This window comes from Mustela nigripes, chromosome 17 (genome assembly GCF_022355385.1).
Source record: "Mustela nigripes isolate SB6536 chromosome 17, MUSNIG.SB6536, whole genome shotgun sequence".
NCBI lineage: Eukaryota > Metazoa > Chordata > Mammalia > Carnivora > Mustelidae > Mustela > Mustela nigripes.
In genome coordinates this window covers 57,267,926-57,283,362 of record NC_081573.1, presented here as the reverse complement: position 1 = coordinate 57,283,362, position 15,437 = coordinate 57,267,926, and the positions used below count along the sequence as shown (strand labels likewise).

Below are 15,437 nucleotides of genomic sequence, written 5' to 3'. Positions count from 1 at the left end.
CTTACCTGCCGCCACCTCTGGGGCCACAGATCGAAAAAAATCTGTGTTGCACATATGGGGAAATTTGTTTTGCTCACACGTCCCCCAGTTCTATTTCAGCGAGACTTAGAGACAACATGCCATGATTAAAACAACAACACAAACCCAGGTTATGTTCAGCGCCACTGCATGGAGGAAAATCAGTTTTTGGAAAAGTCATCATCGCATGAAATGTTAAATTCACAGGGAACTGCAGCCATTTCAAAGTACAGCTCCCCTCCTCGGGTGGGAAACCCATGCCCAGTTTGGAGCTCTGGCCTCAAAATTCACAGGGAGAGACCAGCAGGGGAGTTGTGCATTTGGGCCAGCGAAACACATAAACGCATTCCCCTGCCCTAGCCGTGTCTCACAACAGTTTCATTGTTATTAAAAACTTTAAAAGACAAGATACCAAAATTGGAAGGGCAAGTGATCTCCCTATTCCTTCAAGTCCTGAGAGTTAATAAATTTAGAACTCCAGAAGCACCGTCAATTATTCTTGAAGGCTTTACAATTTTTCACTGCAACAGGGTAAGGACTGACAAAAATCCAATCAAGAAGTGAAGAGGTCCGAAAGCCAGCTCTGATCTAGCCACTGGCGGGAAGGGTCGTTTCGAGCTCCAGAATCAGTCCCCTCTGGCCCTTCTCCTGCCCACGTCAAATCCTTTTCTGGAAAACCATTCCAGTGGGGAAGGAAGTCCGCATTTTAGGAAATGGAAGGAAAGCAGGCCTCCCTGCCCCCGGTTTGCAGCGGTTTGCTAATGGAACACGCTTATCTTCGCCCTCCCTGGCCTCCTCAGCTGGGGACGGCTGGATGTGGAGGTGCAATGGCACAGTTTGTTTTGACAATTGGCGTGTTTTGCTGCATTTAGCAAAAAGCATTTACAGCAAACGCGGGCGAATGCGCCCGGTCCTTGAAGCGGCCACATCCAGCCGGGGCTGTTTCTTGACTGCCTAGGCCAGGGTGGGATCTACATTAATCGAAAGTCTTTTCCGTCACTAACGAGATAATAGGGGAGTGCCCCCATTCCTCGGTGATCCTCCTCACATCCGTCTATCCGTTTGCCCACCTGCGTAGCAAAAATAATGAAAACAGGTGGATTTCCCAAAAAACGCACCTTGTTGGGGTTTTCTGTTTGTTTGTTTTTTAAATGCGAGAGCACAAACACATTGTCCGGACTTTGGGCAGAGAAACAACACGGGTTTATTTTAAGATAAGTACAACAATTAAGACCACATAAGACAAACACAGGTGAAGTTAAATTTTTAAAGTTTTTTTTTTTCTTTTAGGAACGCTCAGGGAAGAATCTACTAGACAAAGCCATCACACTTTGTAAATAAAAAGTATCAGATACTTGACTTCTTTATCCGCCAACAACAACAAAATAAATTATTTCCTTGTTTTGCAAAAGACCTACCACCGGGAATAGAATGATATCTCGTAAGTGTGCAGGGATTAAAAACCCCACATAGGTTTCTTGAATTTTCATTTTGGCAATTAGAAATGGTTGGGCAAGGTGAAAAAAAATCATCCAGTGAACTCAACTTTAAATATTATATTAATGGCTCTGAACAACAACAAAATAGCCTGATTACAAATCCACACATTTGTACAGCACGGTTAGAGAAATTTAAAATTACACACAGCACAAACGGAGTCTATAGAGGCCCCCATAGAGCTATGGGGGCCTCTACAGAGAGTCATTACTGGGTCGCTATGGGATTTGGTCCGTAACTTAATTTTTGAAACCCCAGCTGGAGCAGCGAGCACAACCATCCTGGTAGGGGAGGGGGTTTAAAATCAATATTCATTTCGCTGGACTGCGTCCCTTTACCGGGGCCTCTTAGGATCTCGCAAACGGGGTCGCGAATTAAAGTTACCTGCAGCTTCGCAGAGGGCTGAGGCCGGCGCGCGCTCCCTGGGCTCCCGGGTCTGAGACAAGGCTGGTGGGCATGTTTTGGTTCTCTGCGGCCTGAACTGTCCTGAGAGGTCGGGGTGCGGGAGGCGAAGCCGGAGCGGGCCAGGCGGGTCAGTACTTGGTGCAGTCATAGGAATAGGGGGCGGCGTGGCGGTAGAGAGACGGCGTGGATCTGTAGGGCAGCTGACAGCTCGCGTTGGTGCTCACCTGCGGTTCCCCGAGGGTCGAGTTCTCCATCCCCAGCCGGTGGGAACTGAACATCTCCCGGACGTTGGGGAAAGTCTGCTGCTGGGCCGCGAACGTGTGGCCCGGGAGGTGGTTCAGGTCCGCGCTGTGGTTGAGATACCAGGAGGCCGCCTGGGCCGCAGCGGCCCCGGGCTGCGGCGCCGGCTGGGGAGCCGGCGGGGGCGGCGGCGCCTGCGGGTGGTGGTGGCCGTGATGTTGGTGGTGGTGGCCGGCGGCGGCGAGCGCGCCCTCCTGGCCGGCGGCGAGGTTGAGGGCGCTCAGGGGCGACGTGGGGCCGCTCGGGTGGTCCGAGAGGGCCTCGTCCAGCGCGGGCGGGACGCACATGTGCGCGGGCCGCTCGGCACCGGTGTACAGGCTCATGGCGCGCATGCTGCACTGGTAGCCGCCGGCGCCTCCGGCCTCCAGGCCCTGCGCGCACGGCTGGCCGTAGGCGGCGGGCGGCGCGGTGGCGTAGGACAGCGCCAGCGGCGGCACCACCAGGCCCGCGCGCCCGGACGCGGGGCTCAGCTCGCCGCCGGGCGGCGACGTTCGCAGCGTCATGATGTTCTCCACGCTGAAGCCCGGCAGCCCGTTGGGCGCGCCGGCGTGGTGCTCGGGCAGCGAGCCGTCGGGGGAGCCGGCGGGCGTGGAGGCCGCGCTGCGCGGGCTGCCCTGCAGCGCGCTCTCGGGGCTCAGCGTCTCCACCTTGGTGATGACCGGCAGCGCCGGCGACGCCGCCTCGCTCTTGATGACCACCTTCTTCTCGACCTCCTTGGGGGCGTCCGCTAGAGGGGGCCCGGCCGGGGCGCCCTTGGCCGCCGCCGGGGGCGGCTCCTTGAGGTGGGCCCGCTCCTCCTTCTCCTTGGGCACGTCCTTTTTCTTGAAGCGCCGCCGCCGCCGCAGGAAGCTGCCGTTCTCGAACATGTTGTAGGAGTCCGGGTCCAGCGTCCAGTAGCTGCCCTTGCCGGGCTTCTTGTCGTCGCGGGGCACCTTGACGAAGCATTCGTTGAGCGAGAGGTTGTGGCGGATGCTGTTCTGCCAGCCCTGCTTGTTCTCCCGGTAGAAGGGGAAGCGGTCCATGATGAATTGGTAGATGCCGTTCAGCGTGACCTTCTTCTCGGGCGCGTTCTGGATCGCCATGGTTATGAGCGCGATGTAGCTGTAGGGCGGCTTTACGAGGTCCTTGGGCGCCGCGGGCTGGTGGTGGTGGTAGGGCGCGTAGGAGCGGCCCATGCCCGCGCCGTACTGCTCCGGGTGGCCGGAGTAGACGCCCATGGGGCTGGCCATGCCGCCGTAGCTGCCCGCCGCCCGGTAGTAATTTTGCTCGCTCAAGTAGGGCACCACTCCCAGGGCGTTGGGGTCGGACACCGAGTAGCGCGCCTGCATGCTGCGTCCGAGACGGCTCGCCGCCGCCTGCGCGCACGCACCGCGAGGAAGGGCCTGCGAGAGCGAGAGCGCGAGAGAGCGAGGGAGCGAGCGGGCGAGAGGCCGGGAGCCGGCGGGGGGAGCCCCGGGCGCCGGGAAGCCTTGGGGGCGAGATGGGGGAGGCGCCGGCCCTGGGCGCCCGCCGGCGCGCGGAGACGCGGCGCTCGTCGTCAGCGGACCGGGCGGATCGGCATCCTGGAGGGCGCGCCCGGCGAGCGCAGCGCTGGCCCCGGCTCGCCCGCCTGCTGGCTCTCGGGGCCGGGGGTGGCCGCCCGAGCTGGCGGCCGGGGCGCAGCCGTCCCGCCACGCGCGCAGCGGAGCGAGGCCGGCCGCTCTGTCCGCGCCGGGAGGGGGACGGCGGCTCTCCTAGCCCCCCAGCGAGGAGGCAGCCCTGAGGGTCAGCAAGCCGGGGTCCAGAGTGGCCGCCCTGCCGAGCCCGGAAAAAGAGGCAAAGTCCCTTTTAGGGATTGGGAAAAGTTTCAAAAGTCTTCTTGCTGAAAGCAAGTTTTTACTTCCCTCCGGCCACGCCCCCTCCGGGGACTGCGGACCAATAGCGCGCCAGCTGCGGGGAGCGGGCGCCAATCGGGGCGAGGAGCGCCGGAATCCGTCGGCTCTAAGACCCCGCGGCTCGGAACCAGACTCCCCTGCGCTGCAGGCTTCCCTCGAAAAGATTTTTTTAAAAAAGAGTGATATCTTCTTAAAATTTATTCTATTATCACATTTTGGTTCATGGGCCCACAGGCTCGGAGGAAAAAAAAAAAAAGCCCAAAGCCCCATGCCCCTTTGCAGATAAAGTTAGTTTGAGATATGAAATCGAATTGGTGAGCATAGTCTAATATCTCCCCAAAGACCGTGTAAGCAGCAAAGACCCTGGGACTATTTTTCTTATTAATGAGTGATGAGGCGAATAATTAGATTTCCTAATTATCGGGGCCCAGGTGTGAGGGATTCTGAGCAGGCGTGCTGAGGTGGTAGGGAAGGGGCCTCCTTCTCGTTATTGTCATCATTTAAGCAAAAAAATATATATACATATTAATTTTCAACAGAGAGTTTCCAGATTCAGGGCCGTCAAGAATAACCCAAAAGCTTTTAGAGGCAAATTTAGGAAACTGAATGCATGTGCCTCACCTCCGCCGGAGAGAGAGGAGCAGGCAGGCCGTGGCCTCCACAGGGGAAAGGCAGAGTGAGGGAAGCAGCAGTGTCTTGAGAATTTAATGTCCAGTGCGCCGTGGATTCGGTAAATCGCCCGCGTCGCCGTGAGCAGTTTTGTAGGGTTTGGGGAAAGAGAGGGGAATAGCTCCGCTAATTTCCCGCACTCCCCGCCCGCGCAGATGATCGCAGACCACCTTCTCCAGCTTTGCAGGGCCTCTCCCTTCTCCCAGAGATAAATTCCCTTGGACAGGCTGACTCCCGCGCTCCCCAAAGACGGAAACAATGCAGCCAGCCACCGGCCCAGGCAGAGCCGGGGTTCCTCTGCCGGCGAGGAGGAACCCAAGCCCGCTTTCCGCGGGGGCTGCGCCCGGAGACGCGCGTCGGTGGCGCCGCACAGGGCGGCCTGCGGGCGAGGAGGCTGCCCCCGGTCCCGTCGTCTGCTGGATCGCCAACGCCGGGGCGCAGTCCCCACCTCCCGCTCGCGGGAAAACCCCCTTAGGGACTCTCCTGGCCGACTTTCTGTCGTCGTCGTCCTTTGATAAGACGATCTGGGCACCAGGGCTCCGTGGGAGCAGGGGTAAGTGACCGCTCACGGTTAAGACACCTCCAGAGTTTATTCGGTCGGGTTATCGCCCTGGAGCGACTCGAGGTCTTCGCCCTTCAGAGCTCTCCCCTCTCCTCCGGTTACCCCGGGAAGTTAGTTAATTTGTGGACTGAGTATTCCTCCAACACCTCCAACAATCGGCTCCCCATTCCCCGCTTCCCCTTGAGGGGGAAGGACACTCATAAGAAGGGCTGAAGACCGGTCAGAATCCTTCTGCAAGTTGCCCCTCGGTTGGGTAGGGAAGACCAGTGATGAAACTCTTGTACTTACCCCCCGCCCCCCCCCCACCGCCCCTCTTCCTCGGTCGCTCACTTGATTCCCAGGAAAAGGGTGTGAGACAATCCGCCCGCGCTCAGCTTCGGAGGTGAGGACAGGGCGTTGGAGACATCTCATTCATTTTCTGGAAAGGAACAAAAGAAGAAAACAGGCGTGTGCGTTCTGTGTGAGTGGTACTGTCTCCCGGTAAATTCAGTTAGAGGGCCAATGCAAACCAGGTTCCCAGGTTTCATACTGCAGGTTCCCCTTCAGTATTCTACTTCTGAAACACAATTTTCTTTTTAATGGGTGCTGTGAGTCTTTCTTTAACTTGATTTTTTTTTTTTTTTTTTTGGCAACGAAATAGAATCAAGCTTCCCAGTCCTCAGCTCCCAGGTGAAGGGTCTGAGAGTTCCTCCGCGCCACTAAGCCTTTATTATTTTTTAGTATGTTCAGATCCATCTTTTTTTTTTTAATGCCTTCCTCGTGGAGTGTGGGGCAGGCACCTCAAGTTCTTACTGTTTCACTGGAAATGCAAACTCTTGATCGAGAACTATTCCTCGGTCTGTAGGCTTCCTGTAGAAATATTATTCACTCTGCTTTTATGAGGTGCTCTAAGAAAATGTATCACAGCACAGGGTAAAACCCAGAAACACCGAGGACCGTGGAAAACAAATTCCAAAAGGACAGCTTCCATCTGAGTCTGCATTTACAGGGGTGTCCCGGTTTAACATAACGTCATCTGCAAAGCACTAGGTGGAGTCGCCAAAATTATTGCGCCCCCCCCCCCAAAAAAACTTGGGGTTTGGAGGAAAGAAATCCTATCATCTAGACAGAAAAGGTGAGAGAGGCATTTCCCGCGGCCCCCGGCCCTGGGTTTGGTCTCGGCTCCTTAGGACCCCGGGAGAGACGTTTGCACCGGTCGGTACAGCAGCACCTTCCGCACACCTGCGTTTGGCGGACACCTGCGCTGCCGACCTTTCCTGGAACCTGCGGCGGGTCTCCGGGGGTCGGGGGTCGGGGGGGTGCTTCTGGTTCATGGACGGTTGCGTCCCCTCCCGAGCTTGCGGTCGCGGAGCCGAGAGCGGAATCGGGCCCCGGAGGGTGCTGCGTGTCGCAGGAATCAGGAGCGGTGATGACGGCGGGAGAAACTCAAGCCCCCCCCCCCCGACACCTCCTCCCCCTGGACCCCCACCCAGCACGCGCACCCGGAGGCCTCCCGCCCCCGCGCCGCGGGCTCCCGCACCTGGACGCAGCTCGCGCGGGCCTGTGGTTTTGGCGCCACCTGAAGGCCAACCAGGGAACTGCTCAAAAGGCAGAAAGCAAGGGACCGGGCGGCGCTGGTGGCAAGGCAGGTGCTGACACCGCACGGACGCGCTCCGGCACTGCACCGCGCGGGGAAGGCCCTGGGAAGGCGCTGAGCCAGGACTGCGTGCCGCGTCGGTGAAGGAAGAGCAAAACGCTTTCCAGAGCGAGGCAATGTGTCTTCAAGAACAGGGTCGGCTGGAGAACAGAAATGTCTTGGAGACTTCTCTGCAGCAAGAAATCCTCCCTGGGGAGATTCGCGGAGGTTCTGAGCAAAGAGAATAAATGAAATCTGAGCAAATATAATCTGCGCCTCTTAGGAGGCTAGAAGTCTAGGCGCTCCCACCCCACCCCCACGCCGGGGATTTCTTGTCCCTCTGTGTCTTCCCAGGCCCGCCGTCCTTCTGCCCAAGGTGGGGCTTGGGTTTGGAGGGATTCATCGGAAAAGCGTTTGCACTGGATGTGTGTGTCCGGCATTGGCTTGAACGAGAGGGGGGTAGTTTCAAACATGCCTGCAAGTCCCTTCTGCTTCTGAGGCACAACAGAGAATTCAAAGAGGCCACAAGCCAAAGGAGAGTGTGTCTTCTCTCACTGCTTTCAAGACATTTGTCCCAGAGGCCTTTCAACATCTCCCTCTGGGCTCGGGCTCCAGAGATGCCTTGGGTTTCAGGGAAAGGAACCAGGGATAAGGGCAGTCCTAGTCTTCCAGAATCTACAGGGGATGTGACGAACCTCTGGAATGAACAGAATCAGTTCTGCTATGTAAAAATCCATCACAACCCGGCTCCTAGCAATGATCTTGTTCCAGGACGACAGGCGTGTCCCTGATGAAAACTATCTGAGCCCCCACCCCCAGCCCCAAGCATGGACTTCCCAGGAGATAAAGCCGATTCGGTGCTGTTCACAGATGGCAGTGCCATGAATGACATAGTAACAGGGGACAGGACTGTCCTGGCTTGAAAGGAATGTGATAACTAAATGCAGTGCTTGACCAGAGTGGGGGAAATTCAAAGGCGAATAAAAGACAGTTTTGAGAGTACCTGGGAACACTTGAATCTGGAGTGTATATTAGATAATAATCTTGTATCAGGGTTAAAATTCCTGAGTGCAGTCACTCGATGTGGTCAAGCAAGAACACGTCTGTCCTTGTTTCTGGAAGGTACACGTCACCGTGTTGAGGGCTGGTATCCTCCTCCTGCAACTTCTAGAAAGATTCCACTGCAGGGGGTGGGGTGGGGGAGATGGAGTGACAGGCCTGAACCGTCAAATGGAAACAGCCGCTGAGCCTGAGGGGTGTGGGCACTTGCTGTGTGCAGTTCTTGCAACTTTCTTATAAAACTGAAGTTCTTTAAAAAGACTTTTTTTTTTTTAAGATTTTCTTTATTTGTCTGAAAGAGAGAGAGCGCGCACAAGCAGGGGTAGTGGCAGGCAGAGGGAGAAGCAGACTCCCCGCCCAGCAAGGAGCCCCATGTGGGACTCGATCCCAGAAACCCAGGATCATGACCTGAGCGGAAGGTAGATGCTTAATCCATTGATCCCCCCAGGTGTCCCTTGAAATTTTTCAAACTTAAAAAAAGATGAGAGAAGAACACCTCCATTACTCTGAAAATTAAAAAAGGGATATGACACAAAGCAAACACCCTTCCACGGAACGACTTGCAAGACCTCACATGGGGGCCAACTTGGCCCTGGTGTCCCTTCTCCTTGTGTTCTGGACGTTTCTGAAAAATAATCAACAGTCATGTGCTTTATCATATTAACTTGTGATTGTTTAAGTTAAAAAAAAAAAAGCTGATTCTCTAAGGAGCTTTTCTGTCTTATAAGTCAAGTATTGCCATAATTAGCACAAAGACGCAAGAAATCCAGTCGACTGGTGTAGATGTTTTCCAAACAGAATGTTCAAGTGTACATGTTTCTTCTTAAAGAGAGTCAGTGAGCTGCCTTCAGCCGGATGGCTGTGGACGTGATTGGCTTGCTCAGTTGAGGGGGGTGTAAGCTGCAGCCAGAAACACCCCAAGTGTCCGCGGCTTCCTGCTGAGCAGTCCCAGCTGGCCGGGGCTTCTGCTCCTCCAAGTCACTCAGGACCCGAGTGTTGGAAGGCCACCTCTCCTGCCATGTTGGCAGGGGCCAGAGAGGGAGACCCTGTCCTGGGAATTAAGTGGTCCCGCCTTCCAGTGCTGTCTATCAAGTGTCCTTCAACACTCAATGGCCAGAGCCTGTCACGTGGCCCCAACATGCCCAGGGGACAGGATGTCCGTCTGCTCTGGGCCCAGGCACATGGGCGAGCTAACATTTGCAACTCAGCGCCCCCCCCCCGCCCCGCTTACCCATGCCCTGCCTTCCTTGGCAGGTAGGGACTGCCTCATTTCTCTCTGCAGTCCCAGTGCCTTCTGTGCTACCTTGGCACGTGATAGGCGCACAAAAATCTTTGTGGAACCAAATGTATGATCTTTCCAAGATTTTTCTCCCTGGTGTGTAAGAGAAAGTAGAATGTGCGCACAGTGCGTGCTGTGCTGGAGAATCTGCCGTGACACCTCTCTTTTTTTTAAGATTTAATTTTTTAATGTTTATTTATTTAGTTAACAGAGAGAGAGACACAGCCAGAAAGGGAACACAGGCAGGGGGAGTGGGAGAGGGAGAAGCAGGCTCCCCATGGAGCAGGGAGCCCGATGTGGGGCTCGATTCCAGGACCCTAGGACCACGACCTGAGCAGAAGGCAGATGCTTATCAGTCGTTAAGTCCCACAGGCACCCCCTGTAACGGTTCTCTTAATCCTCTCTTGGGGTGGGTACGCTTCATATCACCACTTTACAGGTGGGGTTTAAGCCCTACTTGGAGACCTTAAATATCCTACTTGCGTCTTGCAGCTGCCACATGATTGAACTGGGTCTCTTAACCCATCACTTTGGAATTCGGGTCAGGACCTTGGAAATTAGAGGAGACTTAAAAAGTTAAAATAGAAACTTCTATATATGTATAAAAATAGTCTAAATGGAAACATATAGATTGTAATTTTATAACTATATATACACAGTGAATAGTGTATGCACGTAGGCGTGACTTCTGAACACACATGACTCAATGTCTCTGAAATTTTAGCTTTCTCTATCACCAACTGGAAACCCTGTAATTAACCCTGTGGGGTAAATAGACTCATTATCGGAGCCCGTGAAAAGCGGGCTATTCCCTGGGAGGTACAGACAGGGCCCTGATTGTGTGGACCAGGGCAGGGAGAGAGAGGGGGAGGAAGTGTGGGATGGGTGTTCTGAGCCCCAGGGAATAAGCCAGACCTGGAATCACCGTCCAGGGCAGCTTTGAGTGGTGCCTCTGACGACACGGTCTCATGGTGGCAATAACCTAGGGAGACCCCGTGGGGACCTCGAAAGGACTGAATGGAGCCAGGAGTCCAGAGCAGCTTTCCCAGAGGACTCGGACCATGGCGGGCCCTGGATGCTCATCACCCTTAGGAATCCCATGAAAGCAGAGAGCGTTCCCCAGCTGGACCCCAGCCTTCGCCCCCGAGTGTCCACACTGGGGGCTTCCAGTGCCAGACCAACCCGGACCCTCCACAGGGCCTTTGCATGTGCTGTTCCTTTTGCCTAGGTCCCTGGTCCTCAGTTCCGTGCTGCCTCCTCCAAGACCTCACCTCCCATCTGCTTCCTGCTGTCCTTCAGCCCACTCCCACCCTGATTCACTGTCACCCTCTCTGAGATGATCCTATTAGTCTGTGGTCTGCCTCGCCACCCCCCCCCCCCACACACACTCCATTCCAGGTTAGAAGCAGCAGGAAAGCAGGCAGGACCTGGTCCACCTCATTTAGCTACTGCGTACCACACCCCACTGCTCTGCTCAGCCCAGACTCATGGCTCCCAGCTCCCAGTCACCTGGGGCTTCAGAAACACCGTCTCCTTCCTGCCATAACCACAGGCCTCTTTCCCCACTCAGTGGTTGAAACCCAGGATCCAATTCAGACATTTACTTGTACTTATTTTAGGCAGAGGCTGCCCAGGGAATGGGGAAGCATGGTCAGATGCTCCAAGGTTGTCCTGGAAGGGCTCACAGGCTGAAACTTCTATTCTGGCAAGACACATACAGACTTATTAAACAATTCTACATCTATTAAGTACTAGATGCAGCTCCAAATAACCAGGTATCTTTCAAGTTCTCAGTTCAAGGGAAAATAACAGAAGGTCTTTACTTGGCTCTGCGACAGATAGGAGAGATGTCAGTGGATTGCTGGCAGCCCAAAATACAAAAGAAATTATACAGATTTTTTTAAAGAGTGGGCGTCATACACTACATGGCTATAAATCCTAATAGCAAAAAAAGACTTTAAAACCCAAAGAGCATCTTCTCGCCACTCTCCCCCGCACTCACAGAGACCACGAGCCCCTCCCACTGCTTCTTTGGCCGCTACCCCCAGATCTCAGAAAAAAAGCTTTGCTGCTGTTTCCCCTTGGCGAGGAGAGCTGCGATCCTCTGCCTGCCTGCTCTGTGTTTAAAGATGCTCATACGTTTACTTAGAAGAAACCGGTTGGTTCCTGTGTGCAGAGGACGTTTTAAAACGACCGGAATGCACCCGCTTGCCCCAGTTGCATAACGGCGGCACACTGTGTATATTTTAAATTCACATTTGGGTTCACCCGAGGAAGCCAGAGCTCTGTGCGGGCACCACTCCGCCCTCTCTCCGCCTCTCCAGCTCCCAGAGGAGGTCTGTTTCGACCCAGGGCAGGTCCTCCTCGTGCCTGGAACTAATACCTCTTCAGGCCCATCCGCACTTTGTCAGAGGAATTTCTTGGCGCCCCACCCTTCCCTCCTGCTGGCCACCAGGCCGATGTGGGGTCCAGGAGGGCATTTCTGGCATGGGAAAAACACCAACAAAAGCAGGAGAAAGAAGAAGGGCAAAGTCAAATTGATAGAGACAAAACCGGGCTGAGAGAGGAGGCTGAGAGTCTGAGCCGGTGGCTCGAAAGGCCTGGAGAGCAGGCTGTGAAGTGTGTGCTCGGCTAGGTGGGAGGCCACGGGACCAGGAGGTCACAGCTGGAAGGTATGCGGGGGGCATGCCCGTGGGCGGAGGGCAAGACAGGGGCAAGCAGAGGAGGGGAAGGAGGAGGGGAAGAAGGATGGGGTAGAAAGGCAGGAGAGAGCGGGGAGGGGGCAGCGCCTGGGAGTGGACAGAGTCGGGAGAGAAGATGGGGCGCCCGGGGGGCTCAGTGGGCGAAGCATCTGCCTTCGGCTCAGGTCATGGTGTCAGGGTCCCAGGATTGAGCCCTGTGGGCTCCCTGCTCAGCAGAAAGTCTGCTTCTCCTTCCTCCCTCTACCCCTCCCCTGGCTCGTGTCCTCTCTCTCTCTCTCTCAATACAATCTTTAAAAAAAAAAAAAAAAAAAGAACTGGGAGACAGGAGCCCATTGCCCTCTGAAGCATGGGGACGCAGCTTTGCCCTGGGTGGTGGCGCCAGAAACAGCGCGCGGGGCCGTCCCGGTGACACTTCCCGCATACTCGTCTCGCTACAGTCCTGTCTCCAGTGAAACGCCAGGGGCTGACGGATGGCCTCGCCTGAGCCAGGATGGGCGAAGGCACATGACTCAGGAGCAGAGCCGATGACAGACGGATGCCTGAAGGGAGGGGGCAAGCTTCTGGCTCTGCAAGAAATCTTTGTTGTTAGTAAAATTATTCGGGTGTTGTTTTCTTTAGCACTTTAGGACCTGTGTGTGTGTGTGTGTGTGTGTGTGTGTGTGTGTGTGCGCACGCGCACATATGATGCAGGGGGCGTCTGGGAGCAGAAAGCAGAGGTGGCATTTTACATGTTAAGTCTGTACCTGTGACGTGTAAGGGCTGGAAACACTGGCATTTCCGAAGCACATGCAGGGAGAGGCCTGGCTGTCAGCACCCCAGCACCTCGGGTGCATCTCCCCTCTCAACACCTCCTCTTGTCTGTCTAACAGGATGGTTCTGGGACGATGACAGTGTGCTTGCTGCGGGCTGGGTGTGCACAGACTCCCCGTGGACCAGCCCACTCGGTCCTCTCGCCGATGCGAATGCAGGAATCACTTCCTTGCGTTGTACAGGAAAGGGAACAGAAGCCCCGAGAGGTGGGGTTGATTACCCAACGTCACACAGCTTGGAGATCCATGGTCAAACTCTTCATGCTCTTGCCTTTTTCACCATGTGCTCCTTCTTGCCGGGCTCAAAGGGGTTGTGAGAACTCGCAAGGCAGTGCTGTGACGAGCTCTAAAACCCTCCACTTGGACGTAAACATGGTGTCCCAGCAACGTGATCATCATCGCCAGACCCCCAGGGCCACCAAGGTGTCCTTCAGTAGGTGGTGGATAAACTGTGACCCATCCAGACAATGGACTGTCACCACCACTAAAAAGAAAAGAGCTACCAAGCCATGACAAGATAGGGAAGAAGCTTAAAGGCTTATCACTAAGTGAAATAAGACAATCAGAAAGGCTCCGTCCTGTGCGACTCCAGCTCTGTGACATCCTGTGAAAGACACGGTATAGAGACAGGAGAATGAGCGGCTGCCAGGGGCTCAAGGGAGGGGGAGGTGTGGGCGAAGCAGGGATTCTCTGATACAGTCATGACGGCCACGCGTCATTATACGTTTGTCCAAGTCCATGGAATGTCCGCCATCGAGAGCGACCCCTACTGTGATCTGTGGGCGTCAGGTGTCCACTTTGGTGTCCTCAGTCAGGTCGGGCTGCTGTGACAAGATACTGTGGACCAGTCAGCTTAAACAGACATTTCTTTCTCAAAGTTCTGGAGGCTGGCAAGGGTGGTGGCAGATTCTGTGTCTGGTGAGAGCCTGCGTCCTTGTCCACGGATGCCCGTGGTGGAAGGGGCAGGGTGAGGGAGCTCATTGGAGTCCCTTCTAGAGAGGCACGAACCACACTAAGGAGGCTCTGCCTTCAGGACCTGTCATCTCCAGGGACTCTACCCACTAAAGCCACCATGTTGGGCATTAGGCTTCAACATGAGATGGGTGGGGGGTGGACACAGATATTCTGTCCATGGTGATAATGAGGCGTCAGAGGTGATGGTGGCAAAGGCACTATTTTGCTGGGGGGGGGGGGGGTGCTGTTCCTGGGGAGGCTGTGCCAGGCAGGGCGGGTAGTGACAGTCTATGGGAACCTCTCTGTGCCATTGGCTCAACTGTGCTGCAACCAGAAAATGGCTCTACTAGGACTCTTAAGAAACTCTCAAGTGGGGCACCTGGGTGGCTCACTAGGTTAAGCCTCTGCCTTCGGTTTGGGTCATGATCTCGGGGTCCTGGGATTGAGCCCCGTATCAGGCTGTCTGTTCAACAGGGAGCCTGCTCTGCCCACCCCTTTCTCTGCCTGTCTCTCTGCCTACTTGTGATCTCTCTCTCTGTCGAATAAACAAAAATAAAATCTTTTTTAAAAACGCCAAAAAACCTCTCAAGTGACCCAAGTGCAAATGTACCTATAGGATTGAGTTTGAAACATTTGGGTCAACGTTCTAGAACATCTTCCTATAGAGGAGAGGCAACTAATTTTTTCTTTAGGTGTCTGTCTTTCAAAACCACTTATTCTTTTAAGTGCCTGGGCTCTGGGGGCGCTTCTAATCAGGCAACAGGGAATGAGGGGCCCAAGAGAATGTCCTGGGCGGTGCCACCTGCTTTCTGATGTTGCCAGTGAGGAAGTTTGTCCCCAGTGGGTGGGTGGCTTGTTACTCTCTGGGGGATGCACCAGGCTGTCCGCCTGAGGGACTTGGGCCGTTGGTCAGCCCCTGTGGCACTGCTCTGAGCCCAGCTGGCTGACGGTGAGACCCGCACACGTTTCCCCTGCTGTAGCCACGTCCGTTTGCTTAAAACACTCTCCACAGATCTACTGGGTTTTCCCGAGAGTGGGAAAGGACACTGACCTCCCTGAGAGATTTTATTTGATAACCTTCTATTGTCCAAAGCAAAGCTTTATACTCCTTTTTGCGAGCCTGTAAGAGACACAGCCCCCCTCCTCATGTGGAACAAAGGACCGTTAATGTCTTTACGTATGAACGCCACAAACACCATCCGGGAATGTAGAGCTGGGACTGAGAGCCCGAGATTTATAATTAAGCCCGGGTGCTGCCCCTTCCCAGCTGGGCGGTTCTGGGCAAGGCTTGCTGATGTCTTGAGCCTCTGTTTCCTCCCCTGTGGAAGGCCGGTCACATTTGCTGTCCCACGGTCATTGTGAGGACTGTATTTAGGTATGATTGCTAAAGCCGTGAGCCTCTGGCATGTCTGTAGCAGTGTTCCTCACTGTCGCAGATTATGTTCTACCCGATAGACAAAGGGGATTGGATTACAAAGGGGATAGGATTCCTTCTGTGGGAGCTCCAGGAAGTCACTGCGACCCCCAGAATCTCGCTGCCCCATTCTTGAAGACGATTCTAAAATCTTCGTCTGTTTCACAAGCTTGTCACGGGGACGGTATCAAGTATTGGAAATACAGTTTTGAAAAAGTAGCTGCCAGTTCTTGCGGGCTTGGGATGCATGAGGCGCCCCTGCTAAGGGTGTGCAGCTACT

At 54.9% G+C, this 15,437-nt stretch overlaps 1 protein-coding gene across 1 annotated transcript; it reads right to left on the bottom strand.

The window, feature by feature from the left end:
* Positions 1-1,210: 1,210 nt before the first annotated feature.
* Positions 1,211-3,809, bottom strand: FOXC2 (forkhead box C2). The gene has a single exon (XM_059381221.1). The coding sequence runs from the start codon at positions 3,546-3,548 to the stop codon at positions 2,049-2,051; it is 1,500 nt and encodes a 499-aa protein (XP_059237204.1). The 5' UTR covers positions 3,549-3,809; the 3' UTR covers positions 1,211-2,048.
* Between the last annotated feature and the right edge of the window lie 11,628 nt (positions 3,810-15,437).

Excerpts from the sequence above, each read along its gene's own strand:
- FOXC2 (XM_059381221.1), bottom strand. The coding sequence starts at position 3,548 with ATGCAGGCGCGCTACTCGGTGTCCGACCCCAACGCCCTGGGAGTGGTG.